We start from the raw sequence: 21,885 nt of genomic DNA, 5'->3' as shown, positions 1-21,885 counted from the left end.
ATAGAGGACTCACAAAGAAACGCATGTACTACAGTAATACTGTATGGGAAATGCCTGGAATCCAAGTGCTTCAGAGTTTTCTTACATTATATGAACGGTGTGAGGTAAACAGTGGGTGTGTTGTGGGAAGCGACGGAAGTTAATATATCTCCTCATCTGCTGGCTCAGCACTAAGATGAATTTGAGAAGCATGTATTATGAGGCTTTATGCCCAAGACGTCTTTATACGAATATCTTCCTCATCAGGCTGGCCATGATGGCCAAGGTTTATAATCTAAGTCTATAAATAAGACTGAGATATCCCAGTTCAAGGGCCCACTGATGTTAATTACGGACATGTCTCTATAATAAAACGTGGAATTTGCTTGTTGCTTCTTGTTAGCGTGAGGTTACAAGGCTGCATTCGCATGATTTTATAGGGACGTGGCCGGGATACTCGTACAGTGATCTAGATTATATCAGATTACTAATGAATATTCAACAATATTGAAATCATCAGTACTTTTTGATGATCAGAAGCTTGATGATTCTGCGTTAAAAATGGAGGTGAAAAATGCTTATTTACTACTCTAGTGACCAGGACGTTATTATTTCAGGACTGGGTCATATTTATTGGACTTAGTGGTCACTACGACGGTCTAATCCAGATGATAATAGCAGGCTATTAAGTGTACCTGACCTAATTCCATCACAAAAACTACCTTTAGTCGTCATGTCCACGGGCGGGTCAGATTCCACATGTGGGAGCCTGCAGTGGAATCCCACCCTGCCCGAGGGCTCTGCGTACCTGTACTGCGGATGTGTGCCAGCACGCCAGTGCACATGCGCAATACAGTTTATTTTTTGAACTACTGCTTTCCGCGGATTGACATTGTGAGCGGGCCGCGGATCGGAGGACTTCCACTGACTTCAATGGAATCCGTCTGCACGGAATCTGTGCTAAAATGGAGCATGCTGCAATTTATTTTACACGTGCGGAATTTGGAAAACAAATCTGCATGTGTAAATTGAAGTGCGGATGCCCATGCTTCCCTATAGGCGGCTTCAACTGCGGATCTTCCGCGTGGGTGCCCTGTGTGGATTCCGCAAATTAAATCTGCTCGTGGACATGAGACCTTATCAATCTCCAAGTGTGTAACAGGATTACAGTGGGCACACTATTTGCCCCCCTTTGATTTTACAAGTGTAGAAATATTCAAACCACATTGTCTTAGGCTGGTGTCACATGAGGATAAGCAGGGGCGTAACTATAGAGGGTGCAGGGGATGCGGTTGCATCCGGGCCCAGGAGCCTTAGGGGGCCCATAAGGCCTCTCCTCTCCATATAGGGAGCTCAATACTATGAATAAGGCATTATAGTTGGGGGCCCTGTTACAGGTTTTGCATTGGGGCCCAGAAGCTTCAGGTTATGTCTCTGTGGAGCATGGTTTAGGTATGGGTACGGGTGCAGAAACAGATAGGGGGGGGGCAGCTCACGTTTTGCATCAGGGCCCCTGAGCCTTTAGTTACGCCCCTGAGGATAAGCACATTTACACAGGCATTTGTGCCATGTATTTCCATGTGTGTGTTTTACGGTACTTTTTTCATGCGCAAAAAAGCATGCAACCATGCTCCCATTCATTGAAATGAGTAATGAAGTTAATTAGTTCACTATGTGCTTTTTATGTATGTAAATGTGCAGGAAAATAGAGCATACTACATATTTATTGCGTGAATGAAATGCACATTCAAAATACGCTGACGTGACAAACCTATTGAACTCAATGGGTTCTATTCACTGTATAATGCTCACGTAAATTTTCTGCGTGCACAACAGTGCGCAAATATATTCACGTGACACAGGCCTTTGGCCCCTCAAGAACAGCGGGCCTCGGCATCATGCAGTTTTTTATGATGTTCATACACACTATGATTTTCTCTTTATTTGCATCCCATCCCCTAGTTCAAGTAGCATCATCCCAACGTAGCCCAGAGCTGGGGGTCATATTCTGTGACTACTTTTTGCTCCATGGGTAGAGTCTCTCCGTGCTGTTCTCTCCTATCTGAATTATTGTCTGTGACCACTGATTGGTTCAGTGAACAGACTCCTTGATCACTGAGAGAGTAAGTGATGTCATTAGCTGGACAGATGCAGGCAGGGTATCATTTGGGGCAGAAAGGGGCGTTATACAGGAAAATTAATGCAATCAGTATTTTATCAGTTTAAAAACTTCAAAAATTGCCTGATTGAGAAAACCTATTTTGAAATAAATTGTTGGGAAATTCTGAGTTACTAGAAGGATTTCCCATTCAGGACCTTTATCTATAATCCATAGTGGAGCGCAACTACAAAGAGTGTCTTGTGCTTGGTAAGAATTAGAATATGTACATTCCATAGTCAGACCTTTGACTTGAGGATGACTGTGTAATGCTTATCTCTCTTTTGGTGGCACGTACGTGAAATTGAACACTTGCTGGCACATTCCCCCATGGATTACAAGTGATCACTAAAGGTCTCAGCAGCACAACACATATAAGATCAACTTACGGTTGGGAGACCATTCTAAAAAAAAAGTGGACAACCCCTTTGAAAAAAATGTAACACTTTAAAGGGTTGTTTTTCCAAATACAGTACCATTCCTGTCCATGGATTGTGTCTGTTATTCACTTAAATGGAGCTGATCTGCAAAAGTAGTGCTGTTTCCTGAAAAAAGCAGACCTTCTTCTGTATATTTATTTATCTTTGTTAATTTTTGTGGGAGCAAGAAATCTTCGAAGAGGTAATCTTTTATCACTATCGTTACTTTCAGCTTGGCATCTTTTTTCTTAGGCTGGCCATATACTAGTGATTTTGGAAGGATAAAAAGGGCAATTTAGACCATTTTTTGCTGACCATAGTCACACAAATGAATTACAGATGCCAACCAGAGACACTACAACAAATAGTGGAAGCACACCTTCCTATCTGCAGAACATGGTACACTTCTCAAGGTTGCAACCCTCCAGGACTCCACTGTAATTAAAGTAAAGTAAAGGATAGGGCAACAAGAGTGCTAAAAAATTGTAAAACAGAAAGGTAGATACCAATTGCGACAATTCTGCAACCTTGTTTTCAAGGGGCACAAGAACCACACAAAGAAGTGGGTATGGATATCAAAATTGGACAGTATGTCTCTATGGAGAGAAGTAGGTAAGGTAAAGGCTACGGGTGCAAGCACCAAGTCATGACTAACTCTTAGAGTGACGTTTTCTTGGCAGACTGTTTTTGCGGGGTGGTTTACCATTGCCTTCCCCAGTCATCTTTTACTCTCACCCCCTCCCCCCTTCCAGCAAGCTGGGTACTCATTTTACCGACCTCAGAAGGATGGAAGGCTGAGTCAACCCTGAGCCAGCTGCCTGACCCAAGTGGGGATTGAACCGGCAACCTTCAGGTCGTGAGCTAGGGCTTAGGACTGCATTTCTGTGGCATTAACACTCTGTGCCATACGAGGCTCTTAGAGAGAAGTAAACGGGCCAATTAAGGATATAAATATATATAGAAACAGGAAACGCCAAATGCAGGGAAAGAAGGAAAGCGGTTAAATAGGCTGAGGGAGGATGGGCAAAAGACAAGATGTAGAGTATGACAGTAGAAACACAAGAACAACATAAAAGTGTGTATACAAAGTATATATTTGCCAACCAGAGGTAGACATCTGTCGAAAAGTTGATGTGCAGTGTTGGATTTTTTAGGTTGTTAAGGTTCTGCGGTTATAAAGTTGTTCATGCTGGACAGATCATTGCGGATATTGATGATTGATGTGTTACTTTAACTTATATACGGATGGATAGTATGTTTTCTCAGTAGGTCGAAATCCGTAATAAAGGCTGGGTAGGTGGAAGTGACAGGAGGAAGCAGATTGATGGAAGTACACATCTTGTCTGAAAGTAATACTGGAGTGTGTGTTAATCTGAGACCCTGCCAGGCTGTTTTGTTTTCAGCTTGTTTTCATCTTGAATCTGCTGATCTATCACTTAACGGCTTCTCTTAAAATTTCTCTCCTTCATTGCCAGCGATCAGATGGATCTGCTGGACTAAGTGAGAGCATGTTTTCAAAAGGTTCTCCAGCTAATAAAAGACCATAAAAAGTGGGTAGTTAATTATGCTGAAAGTAGTCTTTCAACATTCATTAATGTCAGTGCTGCTGACCAGGAATCTTTAAGAGCAATAATCACACATAACACCAAGCAGAAAATATAGAATTTACTACTTTTTTGTTGTTTTTCATATTTGACTTGTTTCAGAGTGACTTTTATTTCTGTTGAAGCTAAATGACAATCTAGTAACACAATTACAACTCCAAATGGAGTTATCAACCAGAACTGGAGACAGAACTTGTATAGTCATAATCATGCAGTGAGACATACCTTGAGACATTACTACCAAATAGCCAAGGAGATTTGGCATTCAAGCCTCCAGTTAAAGCATGGTGGCATAACTTATGGGATCTATATGATGATTGCTTTGGCAGTCACCATACTGCCTTTAAAACAGACATAAACATAGAATCATAGAATGGCAGAGTTAGAAGGGACCTCCAGGGTCATCGGGTCCAACCCCCTGCTCAGTGCAGGATTCACTAAATCATCCGAGACAGATATTTGTACAGCCTTTGTTTGAACACTTCCATTGAAGGAGAACTCACCACCTCCCGTGGTAACCTGTTCCACTCATTGATCACCCTCACTGTCAGAAAGTTTTTTCTAATATCTGTGCCTTCCCCCTTTTAGTTTCATGCCATTGCTTCTAGTCTTTCCTTGTGCAAATGAGATTAGGGCTGATCCCTCTGCACTGTGACAGCCCTTCAGATATTTGTAGACCGCTATTAAGTCTCCTCTCAGCCTTCTTTTTTGCAGGCTAAACATTCCCAGATCCTTTAACTGTTCCTCATAGGACATGATTTGCAGACCGCTCACCATCTTGGTAACTCTTCTCTGAACTTGCTCCAGTTTGTCTATGTCTTTTTTAAAGTCGGGTGCCCAGAACTGGACACAGTATTCCAGATGAGGTCTGACCATGGCCGAGTAGAGGGGATAATGACCTCACGTGATCTAGACTTTATGCTTCACTTAATACATCCCAAAATTGTTTGCCTTTTTTGCTACTTCATCAGACTGTTGACTCATGTTCAGTCTGTGATCTATTAGTATACGCAAGTCTTTTTCGCATGTGCTGCTGCTTAACTCAATTCCTCCAATTCTGTATGTGCTTTTTTCATTTTTCCTGCCCAGATGTAGGATTTTGCATTTCTCCTTGCTAAATACCATTCTGTTAGCCGCCCCCCACTGTTCAAGCTTTTCTAGATCTTTTTAAATCCTCTTTCTTTTTTCTCTAGTGTTAGCCATCGCTTTTAGATTTGTGTCATTGGCAAACTTGATAAGTTTTCCCTCAATTCCCTAATCTAGATCATTAAAAAATGTTGAACAACACTGGGCCTAGGGCAGAGCCTTGTGGTACCCCACTTGATACATTCTTCCACTTGGATGTGCAGCCATTTATGACCATTCTTTGAGTATGATCACTCAGCCAGTTGTGAATCCACCTAACAGTTGCCTTGTCAATCCCATATTTTGTCATTTTTTTCAATAAGTATGGTATGAGATACTTTGTCAAATGCTTTACTAAGGTCACGATAAACTATATCCACCGCATTTGCCTGATTAACCCAGTTGGTGATTCTCACATAGAAGGAAATTCAATTAGTCTTGCATGACTTGTTTGTTACAAACCCATGCTGGCTCTCGTTAATTACTCCATTCTCATCCAAATACTTGCATACATGCTGTTTAATAATTTGCTCAAAGATTTTTCCAAGTATGTCTATTCTCCTGGGAATGTCTGTGAGACCCCCCCCCCCCCCCCCAAAAAAAAACAGAAACCCTATAGAGTGCTACCATTGATGTTTCAGTATTAACAGCAAAGACAGGTCTTTGTCCTTGATGCTTGTATGCGGTAGTAGTGGGTGCATATTTACATACTAATGGTGTCATGACAGCTCTTTGACCACTTCTAGGGATAAAAAGGGGAACAGCGGCTGGCACCTTTAGTTTTCTGATAATCAGTAGTCATGTGAATTAGTTATGCTACAAGCGTACTACTTTAATGAATGATAGCGTGGCCTATATTTTAAGGGGCTGGGACATACTGTATGGGTGCTCCTACACGGGATGATCTGTTGGGCAACTGATGCCTGATAGGTCGCCCCAGTGATAATTGTTCCTGTGCTTTTACACAGGAACACGCATCACTGAATGAATGGATGTAGTGTGGGCCAGAGATCGTTCCGGCTGGCCAGCCTTCATTTACAGTAAGCAAGCAGTCGTTCATAAGTGAACGACTGCCTGTTTACATGAAAAATACATTATTTAGTTTTCTGCATGCAGAAACTGAGCAACAGACAATTCAACAGCTTTTCATTCGTGCTTCAGTTGGTGCATGTATTTACACCGAACCATTATCATTCAGATTCTTGCTGGATCGTGGGAACCCAAAGGATAATTGTTCCATCTAAAAGCACCTTATGTCTAAAAAATTTTAAAGAGGGCACTGTAACTACTATAAAACCTTAAGTACTTTTAATAATAAAGAAGAATAGTGTTGAGTGAACCAAAACAGTAGAACCCTGTTTCAGGTCAAGCTGTGCTAAAAGTTTGGTTTGGTGCACACTCGAATTTTGGGAAATTCCTCTCAGCCAAAGCACTAGAAGGAGATGAAGACTTCTTCTTCATCTCTTTCCTTTTTTTCAATCTTTTTCCTCGTCCTCCTCTTCCTTTCCCTGCATCCTCTACAACTTCCTTTTCTTCTTCTTTCATCTTCTTCTTGCTATTCCTTTTCCCTCTTCCTCTTCTTATTCATTTTTCTATTCCTTTTCCTTACTCCTCTTCCTTTTTCTTTTCTTTTTCTTCTTCCTAGCATATTCCTTTTCCCCTTTGTTCTCTTACTATTCCTTTTATCTTTCTTTTCCTCTGGCTTTTTTCTTTTTTTCATATTTTTCCTCCTCTTCTTTTTCATCTTCTTTTCTCTTCTTCCTCATTTCTCTTCCTATTCCTCTTCCGTTCCTTCTTCCTTTTTGCTGTTCCTTCTTCTTTCTTTTACACAGGGCTTGTATGGCTCATACACAGTGTTACACACTTGTTTGGGCGGCATTTGATTCGAATTGAGTTCAAACTAATTTGAATAAAACCAAACTTCCTGACGAAATTTGGCTTACTGCCCAAACCAACATTTTCTAAAGCTCGCTCAACATTAAAGAAGGGCAATGATAAAATCTAAGGCTGCTTTATGGCTCAGTTGGGGATTTCCATCTCTCTGCTCTGTCTTTAGAGTAAAAAAAATTGTAATGAAATTTGAAAAAAATCGATTCGTTTTTTTCCCCCATTGATTTCAGTAGGGTTTCAAAAAGCAGAAGGGCTTCCGTTTGCTTATATTCTGTCAGGTTTCTGTATTTTTGGATGGAGTGTTACTTTTCTATCTTCCAAAAAATGGAAACTTGATGGAATGGAAGCAAATGGAAGCCTTTCTTTTTGCTTTCCATTTTTTTTTCAAACTCCATAAAGATCAATTTTTTCTATTTTACATCAGTTCCAATCTTCCAAAAATGAAACAGGGAGATGAAAAGTCTAAACTGAGCCTTAACACAGGTGTGAAAGCAGCCTAACTAGTATATTGAAAAATGCTGTATGCAAGAAATAATTTGGGTTGTTTTTTTCAAACTGTTTTATCTCTTTTATGTAGCCGCTAAAAAGGGAGCTGGGCCAGCAAAGAAACCTGCGAAGCCTGCTGCAAAACCAGCTGCGGCACCTGCTCCAACTGAAGAACCAAAAGAAGAGGCACCGCCAGCTGAGGCTCCACCTGCTGAGGCTCCACCAGCTGAAGCTCCACCGGCTGAGGCTCCTGCTCCTGCGCAGTCCCCAGTTCCAGAAGAGGAGCAAAAGGGTAAGATAGAACATATGAAATTCATGCTAATATCATTAGTGGAACTGAGCAAATAAATTAAATCATTTGGACTGTATGGAAATTTTATATACATTGCACTATATTTCCAGATTGATCCTGAACTTTTTAGCCATAACATCAGACCGACTTTTTCCCATTCTTGTTTTTATCACTATAAAGCTTTGAACAGTATATAAAGCTTTGCTGCATGTAGACTAATTCTCTGAGATATGATAGAAGTCGCTAAAATTGAAGGATTGTGATAGTACAAACAAAGGTTTTTAATCTATATGACTTTAGAGTAGCACATTAAAATAATTGTTCTAAGACCAACTTTATAACCTATGTACAGAATAGGTATTAAATGTCTGATCGCTGCAAGTTCTCAATGCCGACATAGAAGACGGACATAACCAAGCGAGCGCTATACTCGGCTAACTCCATTAGTCCCTTAGAATTTAAATGGAGCAGCAGCAATTGCTTTATTCAAAGTCCTCCTGACTCAATGGTAAGCAGCATAAGGGGGAACACTGTTCTAGTGATTGTGAGGGTCCACAGTGGTAGGGTCCTCAGTGATCATAGATTTATTATCTCACCTACGGCTCCTTTACCCTTTGCAATCCAATTTTCGATTCAGGGTTTCCTAGGGGGTTTTCTCTTTCTACCATTATACAATGGCGCCATCTGCTGGCTAGAGCCAGTACTGCGATATGTGACATGCTGGAGAGGCCCCTGACAACAGAGCAGCCAGTAATCTACAGTAAGAATACCCTGCCGGACGTCTTCTGACATTGGAGCTGTACAGCTTTCAATCAGAATGTCTTCAGTTGTCAGACAGTAGATTGGAAAGGGTTAAGATTGTCCTTTGAAAGTCATCTAAACTAAAACTTTTCAGTCTAATTATTTTTAGCATATAATATTTTGCAAATATTTTATATACGGTGAAAGATGCCATGATAGCTTTAGATCAGGAATGTTGTGAGGCTTTACGGAGACCTAAGGTACCTCATGATTTCAATAGAACATCTTCTGCTGCCCTAAATCTAACACTTGCTGCTAGGTAGCTCCAATATTGTGCTTGCTGTACCCTTGCTGCACCCAGTACTGTGCCTTCCCAGTGTTTTATACAATTTGCTTACTGCCGTTGTCTCCAATATAGTGTCTATTGCCTTCCCAATACTGTGTCTGCTGTTTTGTCTCAATTTTGTGTCTACTGTACTGGCTTCTAAATACTGTGCCTGCTGTTGTATCCCCCGAATTCTTTACCGGCTGTTGTACCCCCCAAATTCTTTACCTGTTGTTGTACGCCCCCCCAAAACTGTGCGTGCTTCTGTACCTGCTGCCATGCCTCCATGTGTCTGTTGCTAAGCCCCTGAATATTGGACCTACTCCTGTGCCTGTCAGTGCTATGGAGTAGGTCTATACTGTCTGTCCCATGTACTTACCTAGAAATGTTCTCACACTGTCCAGCGATCCAAGAAGTAATGATTGATACTTTCTACTCTTGAAATTGTGAAGTAAAACACTTTTTATACAATCCAATGGCATTTGCATCCTAAAGATGTAATTGAATGTGGTGATTACTGGCACATCTGGGGCACTGGGCGAAATCTCTGGACCAAGTGCTCCTGATGCATAAATGTCAGTGCTTCAGACTATAACTCCTGATCACAGAGGATAAAATAGTCCAAAATCCTAAAGCTAGGCTTTCTTTCATTAAAGACAAAGATTCAGTTCGCTGCCCTAGTGTTGCCTCCAAACACTCTGATTGGCACCCAACATCAGGGGCATATGCCACACCTAGCTAAACCTCTTCAGGGAGTGTACTGTTGCCTAGTATTAGACAGTCTTCCATAGAAAACAGGCAAAGAAAGACTAGCGATCTCATTCACTAGTTTCTTATGTCTACTTTATACTGCAAAAATGGGAAAAATCTCACACTTTATTAGATAAGTATAAACTTTTTGATGTTTAGACTACATAGAATATAAAATGAAACTGCCATCCCCTTAATTTAATATCATTAGAAAGCTTTCTAAAGAAAATCTCCATGAAGCAGCACTATTTATTTCATTTATCTATATTGCTACTAATGTAAAGAAATGTATTGGTCTATTTGGAAGGTACTCTGTGAGTAAATTGTAGCCATGAGTGTGGCACCACTATGGGGATTACACGTTTTACTTAAAGGAGATGTGCGAGTAATAGAATGTCTGTTCAAGTAGCTCCCCATGGTCTAACATAACGAGCATATACTCAACTCTCCCCGATCCCGTTGTGTTCCACGCCGGTACTCAATCCTCCAGGTCTGTGTTTTTTTACAGGCTGCAGTCCCGCCTTATTTACGGGACATCACAGGCGCTGCAGCCAAAAATAGAGCTCATTGATCAAGCACTAAGCTCTGTTATTGGCTACCACACCTGTGACATCCTGCAAGAAGGCCGGGGAAGCCTGTAAACGTGATGTCAAAGGGGAGACCTTGAATGACGGTGCAGGACATAACGGGAGCGGGAAAAGGGGAGTATATGCTTATTTGTTATGTTAGAGCATGGGGACCTGCTTGTACAGACATTCTATAACTCGGACAACCTCTGTAATGTTCAAGTAATTTTGTAATTATTCATATTGATAAAATAAGTGCCTCTTCTCGCTGGGAAACACAATTTAATTTCTTTACCTTGCACAACTATTAGGGTCAATGTTATAGGAAGAGATTTAACCTATTAGCATGTTTTGAGGTACGAGAGGAAACCAAAGACCTTAGAGGAAAATGTAGAGAGAATATACAAACTATAAATATTATCCCGGTCAGATTTGAACAAAGTAACCAAAAGTTGACCTTCCAAATTTTTGTGCCTGCAAAAAGATCCAACAGCACAGATTGACCAATATTTTAGCTTCAAGTTAAGAAACTGTCACAGAATAAGGCCCCATTCAAACAGCAGTACTCTCGTCAGTACTTTGCATCAGTATTTGTAAGCCGAATCCAGGAGTGGGTCCAAATACAGAAGTGGTGCAAATCTTTCTAGTATATTTTTCCTCTCTGCAGTTTCCATTACTGGTTTTAGCTCACAGATACTGATGCAAAATATTGACCAGATATTGTACATAAAGAATGTCCTTTGTCCCCTAGACTTTTATATGTAGTATGGAGCGTCGGTCTTAAAATTCCTGTTAGGTATAATAGGAATCACATGACAAGACTCTATACGGTTTTATAATGCCCAACATCACTCTTGCAACCTGATGTTAACTGACGGAGGGTCAACCATGGACTCAATTGCCTCCGCACCCCAATCCTTACCCCACAAATCTCTTATTTATAATACCTAATTCCACTGCAGATTATTCCTGAATACAGCTGATAAAATATCCGTTATTACAATCTTGAACCTTATATCAGTCCTGATTAATATGATCTCTAGTTTATAACTGGAGGCAGTTTTTCAAGAAAGCTAATAGCATTTAAACATCTACTGATAATTATGTGAGATATTTGTTTTTACATCTGAATATCTTATTGTAGGCAGTTTTGATGTTGTTTTCATTGAAATCCATTTGTTCTATCTGATTGCACAGCTACTGCATGTTGTGTGTATTGTGTCTTTTTTGTTTTTCAGAGTATGTTCCGTAAAAGTTTGTCCTTGTCTTTTTGTTTTTGCAGTGGTGTGTCATTTTGTCTTTTTTTGGTTATATGGTTTGTGTCTTTTGTAAGTATCATGTCACAAAATGAACCACATTAAAGCCTTCCTCTACTGCCATGGCACTAGTGCAATAAGTATCGTTTACTGTATTTCATCCCTGCCCTCGTCCGGTTCAAACTGTGCTTAGCAACCACTTGACTTTATGTCTGGTTGACTAATATTCCAGTAAATGCAACTACACAAAGTATTCACAGATATGATCACAGTAACTTATGTCTGCTATATAATGGACCGTTGGACTGTTCATACTACGCAGACTTTTTAAAGTCCCTTCCGCTCACAGGAAATATGAAAAGCGGAGGCTTACTTATAAGGAATGCAGAGATAGCAGTCACATTCATGCATTGGTGTTTGAGAAGACCCGAAAACCTTTTTTTTTTGCAATCTATGAAGATTAAATAAATGGCATATGGCAGACTATAGACCTTGTTACAGATTTTGCATCGAAGTCCAAAATCTTCAAGTTATGCCTCAGGTCAGACTGATTTGGAATTAAGACAAGAGGAACAAGGTATGGGAAAAAGAAAGGAAGCTATGAACTATCTGTTTATGAAGAGAGCAGTGTGGAAGAGACATCCAAGAAGAACAATACAGATATTTTATCAATATCATGATGTTTTGTTTAGTTGTGACCAATTTTCATCTGGAAGGTAGACCCTGGACCTGGAGTCATGCAGTCATTTTGAGATGGGCATTATGAAGCTGAAGCCAAGAGATGTACAAGTGCCAAACCATACAACGTGTGCACCCTGAATCTACATCTAGCATTATAACCACAATCTCCATCTAAAGTGACAAGGATATCATGGAGGTGTTGTTCTATGTGTTTTTGCAATGGTATCCCGTATAATTTCTATATGTTGATTTATTTTCATTATATGAACAGTAAATGTCTGTAATTGTGATGTTAGTAATAAGAGTCTTCTAACCTTTCTAAAAACACTCAGGCTGTATTCTACTGAACTCGTTACTGATTTTACTATACTCCTCATTTATAGTTGATGTCCTAGGGATGATCTTATATTCCATACATATTGGGGGAGATTTACTATGCTTAATGCTCTAGAATACAAGCTTTGTACCACATTTATGTATTGTCTTTTAGACACTTTCTGTGCCTCAAAGGGCATGGCCTAGCTGAAAAGCGTGTGGTACAATGGAAAAAAAAGCCATGGCTTAAATGTGCCAGTGTGCTCCAAAACTGTGAACATTTTTACCCAAAATTTTGGCACAAAGTGAGCAGCCAAGTGCCTAGATACTTTCCAAATTTGGGATCCAAAATTAACCATTGTGACAAATTTGGCAAATTTTTGGATCACCTAACCATTATGCCATACCATCACAAACATCACCATCTGACTCCCATTGTAAAAAGCCTAATTACCACATAACCTATGTCTCTAATTGGCATCCCTTTGAAAAGCATAATCAATTACACATTCCAGAACAGTAAACAAAACGTATACCAATGTGTGCTGCTCGAAAATATTCCAAAAAGGACATATTCTCAATACTTTCAGCATTTACACTAGAATCATTTCCTGTTGCATGCGATATACATACAGCCATACAATACAAGTGATGTGAACAAAGTCTTAGTTTCTTATGCAATGTTCAATATTGAAGCTCCATTTAGTTCAAGATGCCCAGCTACCAGACTTCCTGTCTGAGTGACCACCATCTGAATACTAAAATGTTTAGACTCTATTTGCTGTACAATAGAATGCCTATCCATGTTACCCATGCTTGTTTTGATCCCTCTCACTGGGACTAAGCATTATGAAAAGTTTGTGAAATATAGCAATCACTGAATATATTGGCCTTTAAAAATTTACATGTATTGTAAAGGTATCCAAAATGAAGGCAAGTCAATGCCCCAAAATAACATATATTATCATACTAGCCTCTCGTTACAGAAAGTATTCTTATGCAGATTAGAATCATATCTGTAATCTGTATCGCTGGTGGCTTGCCAACTTGGGTCTAGGCAAAAGTGCCATGCAGACATCACCTGATCCGATGGATTGCTATTTGAGAAGATGATATTTCTTGAACTGGCTTTGTTCCCATATACTAGTGGGGAATATGCTTAACTCACATCAATAGGTTGCATAAAAGAGCAACTACAAGGAGTGTCTCTCATTGGAGGATCCAGCACATCCTTGCATTGCATAGATAACCCACTGATTTCAATGGGCATCAGGTACTGTTGCATTTCCCTTATGGTGGCACTGAAGTGAAGTTTATTTTTGTTGTCAGGGTCACCTTTAGATTACAGCTGCTCACCGAGATCCTAAAAATGTTACATTCCGTGATCAATTTGTTTTAAACTAGCCATTTTGATTAAAGAGGATTGTCCAAAAAGGACAATGTACAGTAGGTGAAAATAGAGATTTGTCCTTATAGGGGTTGTCCCATCAGACACAACACTTTTCAGCACTCTAATCAGCCTGGGTTCCCATTTCCAGTAAACTAGTAGTACATGATGGTCATTTTGATGAATCGCTGCCCCTATAATACAAGGCTCCAAGTCCACCAGAACAAGAGCCACCCTATAAGAGTGGCTCTCTGTTTATGGCAAATTGCGGGACCCAGGTCTATGATGTTCATAGGCACAAACCCTCTATGGCTTAAGCCTCATCTCATGTGGTGAAAATATGTTTCTGTTATACAAGATTGCCTATCCACTATCTTTGTAGCACAACTAGTTTACTGTATTGTACTGATAAGAGAGTGGAACTGAAAGTTACTTAAGACCCATTATTATATTACGCTGCTCACACATAGTAGGTCATTTTCTTCCATTCATGGGTCAAGGCATTGATCTTATATAGTAATTGGATTATTAAGCTCTACAGAGCAAAAATATTGTTTTGGCCTCAATATAATGATTCTTGGCTGGAAAAAGACACACACAGCTTGATTGGAAATATTGATCAACACCCTCAAACTATGTGAGACATATCCAATGGCCAAGTCTGCTATCACTTTAGAATAAATCATGTACGATATGTAAATAAATGGATGTTGTGTCAGTGTGATATGTAATATTGGATATAGGAGCATGTTATTGTCATTGTACATGTTTGTATACTCTCTGTGGAATTCTGTGTTGTCCGTATAGTCTGTCTATATTAGACTGGCATTGCTTTGTGATCTGTTACGTATGTTGAGTTATAAAGAATACTCTACATGTGGTGTGTACATTTTCATGCATGTAAGTGTTGACTGTACTATATGTATTGTCCCAGATGTTTGTAGTTGGTTTTTGTATGTTTTTGCATGTTCCGTTTTTCCATTCATCATCTGACATCGAAGAATCGAGCTGTTACCAATTTTGGAGTTACAGCTGAAGAGCCATTTTGCATGTGGCATGGAAGACCCGGGTTGGAGACTCATCATGTCAGAAAACCACTGACTTTTCATTGCATCACAGCAATGAAGCATTGTTTGCAAAGTTTCTTGTTCATGGTTGGTGTAGCGCACGGTACACAACTGGGTGAATAATGCCTATCTATTCTTTACATTTTTTCTGAGCATACATTTTAATTTTTTGACTTTCAGAGTATTTTGATGAAGATTTGGCACAGGATGGTAAGTCTTCAACATTTAGAGATATAAGCAGTCATCAGAATAGATATACGACACATCACTATGAGTTGAAGAAAACCAAGATACTTTTAATCCATTAAAGAAGACTGGATTAGTCACATCTCAATCTGAAATGTTTTTGAAATCAACAGGTGAAGACAAAGTAGTTTATCACAGCATGAAATGCATGATGGGTTATGATACACGGCTGAGCAACTATTTTCCAATGGTTGTAATAGGAACACTGGAACACATAGAACATCAGAGTACCAGAATTATTTATCATCGATCGGTGGGGCATGCTGTCTACATGACTTTTTGTTTGATGACTATGTGTTTGGCTGGTTCAGCCTCCATATACAATAGAGCAAGTAGTATTTGTTGATTTTCCTTTTTTATGAGTGTCCATTTTCATTTAATTTACAGAGGACTACTTTGAAGACACATCTCATTATGGTAAGTTCTTCAAATCTGGACGACGAACGACAGAGAAAAGAGAAAATGTTCGTCTTGCATGAGTGTCATTCAAAGGAACTTAAAAAGAATAGAAATACCCAATAATGCGTCCTAAATACCAATAGTCACAACATTTAGTTAGGACTTTGACTAAGAACTCCTAATAAAAAAGTTGAAATACAGTAGAAGAAAACGTAATCTGTTGCCAAGTTAAAAATTGAATCACTGTTTTATTAATATGGATTTGCCTTAATATTTATTTCTATTGGTCCTTGGATAATGTCTTAAATGAAGATCACATCTACTTTTGATGAACCACCATGAAGAACATTTTAAAGATTTTGGGGTAGACCTTTGATACTAATATTTTTATCATGCTGTTTAAAGAATTTATAATTCTCCCCTATCAACTATTTTGTGCCCATAAATATACCACTCTGTTTCCATTAGCATCAGGACTTCAGTTTTTAACCGAAGCGAATCTTGGCCGACCTTATTGACTAATAGGATCAACTGGTATTAGCTCTTTCAACCTACTTAATAAGTCATTAAAATGTAGCTCTTTAAATACTACGTTTTCACAAACAGTATTGTACGTACAACTTCTGTGTCCTTTAGATCTCTTCTGTAAATCTAATATATTATTTTACATCAACCTCCCTATGAAGAGTGCTTATATTTCACTAGCCAATTTGCTGTTTCTCTTTTCACTTTTTCCTCCAGTGTGAAAAACTCCAGTTGCTCAAAAAAGTTAATATCAGCTAACAGCAATACATTATATTGGATAGTTTGTATCTTTGCTTAGCACTTTGAGTGCACAAAGGTGTAACGTTCATAATGGAACAGTCAAGGTGCTGCTTTCTGCCAATCCACTTTGTAGTGTGGTAATGGTCTGTCTCTGTGTAGCCCAACTCATTACCTGTAAAACAATCAATGAACCATGCATAGATATTTCATATACACCCAGGATAACCCAGATCACAACCACAAATCAGCATATGATGATTACTTGGATATCTCCATGTAAATACTTATTATCTGCTGTGGTTAGTAAGCTATGAAGCATTGTTTAGCTCGATCTTTGTCAATAGAGACGTGTACTGTATATCCTATTGCATTCAAAGCACTAACTAGATGAAAATCAGGATCATTTAGTCTACTTGTTGGCAACAACCAAAGACTTTATCATACAAGGTAAACATTAAAAACAAACCATAATCTGAAGCAAAGGAAGAAATGAGAATATTGGGCAAAAAAATGCTACATATAGCATAAGGTGAGTATATAGCCATTTAAAATGCTTACATTAGTGCATTATTTGACTTCAAGCATGTCTTTTCTGTTTTGATTAAAGATGCTCCGGAAGCAGATGTTGACTTATCTACTTTGGAAGGATTATTTGTGAAGAAACCACACAATATAACAGTGCAAACAGGTAGGTACAAAGAACAATTTCTATTGTTATATGCACCGAGTCTACTTCCTGGGTACCTTAAAAGTGTTTGAAAGGTTTAATGAAGAAAGTCAAAATATGCTTTCTGTGAAATTTTAAAATTTTAAGTTGAAGCCTGGAGAAAAAACAGCACAAAGAAAATTAAGCCTTGTGTCCATGGGCGGGTCGGATTCTGTATGCGGGAGCCCGCAGCGGAATCCTACCCTGCTTGTGGCTGAGAACACATAATTAATTACCCATCTGGACCCAGTGTAGTCTCCGTCGTCCCATCCGGATCTTCTTACTTTTTCACTGCAGATGCATGCGGAAGTGCTGTCCGGAACGCCACGCATATGCGCAGTACTTTTTTTTTCTCTAAACTCTTGCTTTCCTGCGCTATCTGCGGCCCGTCCGTATTGTCAGCTACAGGGGGTCGGCGCATCGGACGGCTTCCATTTACTTCAATGGAAGCCATCCATGCGGGATCCGCAGCAAAATGGAGCATGCTGCGATCTGTTTTTTGGATCGAAAGGTCTGCAGAACAAATCCGCATGCTTTAATGCATTTGCGGACGCCCATGTATTCCGGGCGGCTTGATTTGCGGATCTTCCACATGGGTGAGCCAATGCAGATTCCACAAATCAGATCCGCCCATGGACATTGGGCCTTATAGTTAGGGAGCATGTTGTTTTGGAAAAGTTATTCACTAATCTCTTTTCACAGCGCTGACAATGCTGTGACTTCCAGCTTGCGCTCGCTGGTCCGGGTTGATGTCAGCACAGCAGCCACAAACCATTTGAAGCGCCAGGCGGTGCGTGTGCAGTTTCATTCTGCGCTGGTCACCGAGGCAGTTACATCTCCCTCTGCTGCCTGCGCTGATGGGCTGGCTGGGTTGTCTTTCAGTCCAGTCAGCATATCAGCTTACATGTTAAGGTATTTAAACCGGTCCGTTAGTACAATGGCTGCTGACTATACATCTAGTATAGTGGCCATTTTACTGTGCTAGTTAATCCTGTGTCTCAGGTTCAGAGATCCTGTGTTCAGTATATTAGATACAGCCAGCTTAGTATCTTCAGCTATTAAGTCTCTGTGGTGTAGTGTTTAGTATCAGGTATCGTCAGTACGCCTCGGACTGCTTTTTGGTCTCTCTCCCACAGTGGTGTCAACCTTTTCGGGACAGGTGCTCAACTTGAAGACCGTTCCAGTTTGGGTGCTTCTGGCAAACTAATTAGTGTATTTCTCCCATCCCTGCCGCATTCTATTATAGTACTCTTAGGTAGCTCTGAAAAACACTGATCATTGATTTGACTCTCAGAGGTGACATCACAATAGTAAAGAAGATAAAAAGCATTATTGGAAATTGACACAAATAAATATAATTTCAAGTTGAAAATGAAATCGACCTGCTTACTAATACTTTATACAACGGTGTATAGCGAAACTAGTGAAGTACCATGTTAGGGCTCAGTCACACGGGCGCATCTGGGCGCCAATGCGCCCGTGTTACTGCACGAAAAAGACGGCCGCACTGCATTGCGGACGACTCTCCGCACCGCCGGAAGAAAGAACACATGACCGGCTCCATTGCCGGTCATGTGTTCTTTCTTCTGGCAGTGGGGAGAGTCGTCCGCACCTGCAGTGCGGCCGTCTTTTTCGTGCAGTAACACGGGCGCATCGGCGCCCGGATGCGCCCGTGTGACTGAGCCCTAAGCCAGAAAAATGTATGTGATGCTAAACAATCTTGTATAAGAAGCTAAAAGTATTATAGTCAAAAAAGTATCACCTTAATAATTCTTTTTGTCTTTTTTTATACAACAATATACAATGGGAGAAGATCTCGAAAACATCCCTAAATTGTTACTACATTTGTTCCTTAGCATACACTAGTAATGGGTTTTAGTATAACCACTAAATATTGACAATATTGTATGAAAATATCGTATGTTAACACCATAATTCTATGGAAAACCGGTGATTTGTTCTGATGTCATCTCAAAGTAGAAAAAATTGGTGGACTAAACTCAAATAAGCAGAATAATAATAATAAAGCAAGTCCTTACATGTAATATTCAAAAGGAGCAACTGCAAAACTGTTCTTGCTCTTTTTGTAATGCTGAAAAAGTTAATCAAAGCAGTTTGTACTTTCACCAAGAATATCTAACAATAGAAATAGACTAAATAGACAGCTAGTTTGAAGTCATTTGGGGCACTAGTCTAAACTGGAGATGTTCACTGGTAGCTCCATATCCCCCATTCTCAATTATCTTGTTGAGTGAAGGGAGAAAGTTGTAACAGCGGCTGGCAGATCACTTTTTCTCACCTTGCGTAACAGGGAAGGAGGCAGCTAGTTAATATTTAGTAGCTCACCTGATACCCTGCAGGAGGATATGGATGTGCCTGCACCTCTGGCACCTTTCCTGCAGGGGAAGGTCAGGGGTGCTTGTGTGGGCTGCTGGTCATCTCCACTGTTCTTTCCCTTACACCACTTATACTGTTCTTTCACTATGGTCAGACTGTCAGAGGCTCCTGGGAGGCAACAGGTTGGGAAATTTTGGGGCAAAAGATATTGAAACTCTGCTCCTGCCTGGTATTTAGCAGCAAAAGGAGGAGGTTGAGCAGAGAACATGGACTTACTGACTGCTGGAGTGGCCTTTTAACTGAATACTGCTGTGGACTCCTCCAACTTTGGTGCTTTATCTAGAATATTCTCTACCATAGCAACTATACCCCTAACTATGATAGTTTGAAAAAGTTATATACTCTAGAGTGTTTTTTGAAATCAGTCTTTTGAAAAGTTTGCAAGTAACTACTGAGCACATTGAGTTCATCAATATTTCTGGGATGCCTTGCATGCACAGTGTTAGGGTGTGCTACTGGGATCTGTTGTTCTACATGGCTTTCCAGCAGTGCAGACCCATGGGTGGTTATTGGTTGAGCTGGCTGGGTGTGGATTTCTCCAGCGAGCCAGTCATTACCCATCTGCTGCTCATATATATTAGCTCCTCTGCTAGCGCCTGCTGGGCTTTCCTCTATTTGTTTAGTGTGGTCAGTGTAAACAGTGTCCTGTTTCTGCGTGTCTGTGCAGGTTGCTGAACATGATGTGTGGACAGTCCTGTTCAGGGTGCATGGTGTTCGGCGTTGTATGCAAATCCCTGGCATGTTGGCGTGAGCTGTGTTCAGTCGTACCGTGTTTTGTTTGTTTCTAGGTCTAGGTAGGTCCCCAGGTTCCAGCACGAGGCCGTCCCTGTTTGGGATGATCGCCCCGCATGCAAGCAGGTTTCATGTGGACATTGCCTTGTCAGAGTAGGGATCTGCAAGACAAAGAGGACCCTTGAAGTTGGCTCGCGGGCTTAGGTGTCTTGGTCAAAATACGAACCAATACCTCGTAATCCATCTTTTGTGTGCATGGCAGTCTTTGGTTTATGCCTATCTGCGAGTATATAGTCCTTCTCAGCCCTGCAGTTCTGTCTGAGTTTTTGGTGACTGCGAAGTATGTTTCTTAGTGTCCAAATTCTGTCTGATTCAATATGCCATCTAAATTCTGTTTGAATTCCTGAGTTTGGTCATTTGAATGACATGGCAGAATGTACATGTTTAAGGTGTGAGGTATCTGTGTCGTTTGGGCCCCTCCTCTGTGTGTGCGTTGTGTCTGTCCATGAGTCCAGTTTTCCGTGTTCCGTTTGAGTTCCTGAGTTCTTGTGTGAACTGGACTTAACAGAATGTACACGTATAAAGCTATACAAAGCAGAGAAGAAATGATTCAGTTTAGATAACACTAATTAAAGATGGATATAGAAAGAAGAATTGTATTAGGATAAGAAGGATATAGAACAAAGGACTGTATTAAGAGAAGAAAGATATAAAGGCAAGGATTATATATACGGAAGGTTAGAGACTGAAGATTACAGGAAGGATAGAGAAAGAGGAACTATTATACAAAGAAAAGAAAGTAAATCGAATAGTTTGGCAACAGATCTGTGTGTTGTGCCTTGTTTTATTCCCTCTCCTTATCTGTCATACGTGTACATCTGTATTAGGCCCATATGGATAAGTCCCCTTCCACATTTTGTTAGTCTGTTGTGTATGTCTGCTTGTGAAACTTGTTGTCTTTTGCTTGGTGTTTCTTGTGCGCATTAGCACAGTATTTCTGGTTCGGAACTAGCGTGTCATGATGATCCGCCTTGTCTTTTGCAGCAGACCCCTGTGTGTTTGGTACTGGTATCTCTGTAGGCCTCTTTAAGGGGAAGCTACTATTACGGTTTGCTGGCTGGGATCTGTGATTCTACATGGGTTTCCAGCAGTGCAGCCCCCACAGATGGGGGTTGATTGAGCTGGCTGGGTGTGGATTCCTTCCTCCAGCCAGCCAGTCCCCCGGGTCTCAAGCCCTTGTGTGTTGGGTGCCTGTGCGCTTGTCCTTAAGAAGTTAGACTTGATAGGAAATTCTATGTAGAAGATGGGGAGCTGGGATAAGCCTGTGCGGGATTGAAAAGAAAGAGCCATACTTTTTCTACATGCGCTGTGAATGATTATTCAAAACAGCCTGATAGAACTGTGTTATTAGTTTAGTCACCATGTGTTTGCCTTTAATGGCTCTCTCCCACGAGCGTATGTGTAATACGCTGCATTGGTTCACCACCCTGGGAGCCAAGGGTGAGCCGGCTATCACTGTGCAGTGTCATTTTCTTTCTTTTTTTTAGAAAATTCCCCGCTCTGTCTCATAGCAGCATTGCATATGGATTGCGTATGGAC

The 21,885-nt window shown here is 40.4% G+C and overlaps 1 protein-coding gene across 2 annotated transcripts in view; it reads left to right on the top strand.

Annotated features, from left to right (window-relative positions):
• LOC136632720 (myosin-binding protein C, fast-type-like) overlaps positions 1 to 21,885 on the top strand; it is a 98,263-nt gene that overhangs the window by 11,235 nt on the left and 65,143 nt on the right. The window contains exons 2-5 of one of the 2 annotated variants that reach the window (XM_066607797.1): positions 7,753 to 7,953; positions 15,222 to 15,251; positions 15,675 to 15,704; positions 17,059 to 17,139. In XM_066607797.1, the coding sequence (XP_066463894.1) occupies positions 7,753 to 7,953; positions 15,222 to 15,251; positions 15,675 to 15,704; positions 17,059 to 17,139 (342 nt within the window). The remainder of the gene's footprint in view (positions 1 to 7,752; positions 7,954 to 15,221; positions 15,252 to 15,674; positions 15,705 to 17,058; positions 17,140 to 21,885) is intronic. The other variant, XM_066607798.1, reaches the window with a different exon arrangement.

The sequence above is a fragment of the Eleutherodactylus coqui genome, chromosome 6 (genome assembly GCF_035609145.1).
Source record: "Eleutherodactylus coqui strain aEleCoq1 chromosome 6, aEleCoq1.hap1, whole genome shotgun sequence".
In the NCBI taxonomy this organism is placed as follows: domain Eukaryota; kingdom Metazoa; phylum Chordata; class Amphibia; order Anura; family Eleutherodactylidae; genus Eleutherodactylus; species Eleutherodactylus coqui.
Note: the sequence above shows the minus strand (reverse complement) of the source record. Positions and strands in the feature narration are given on the sequence as shown.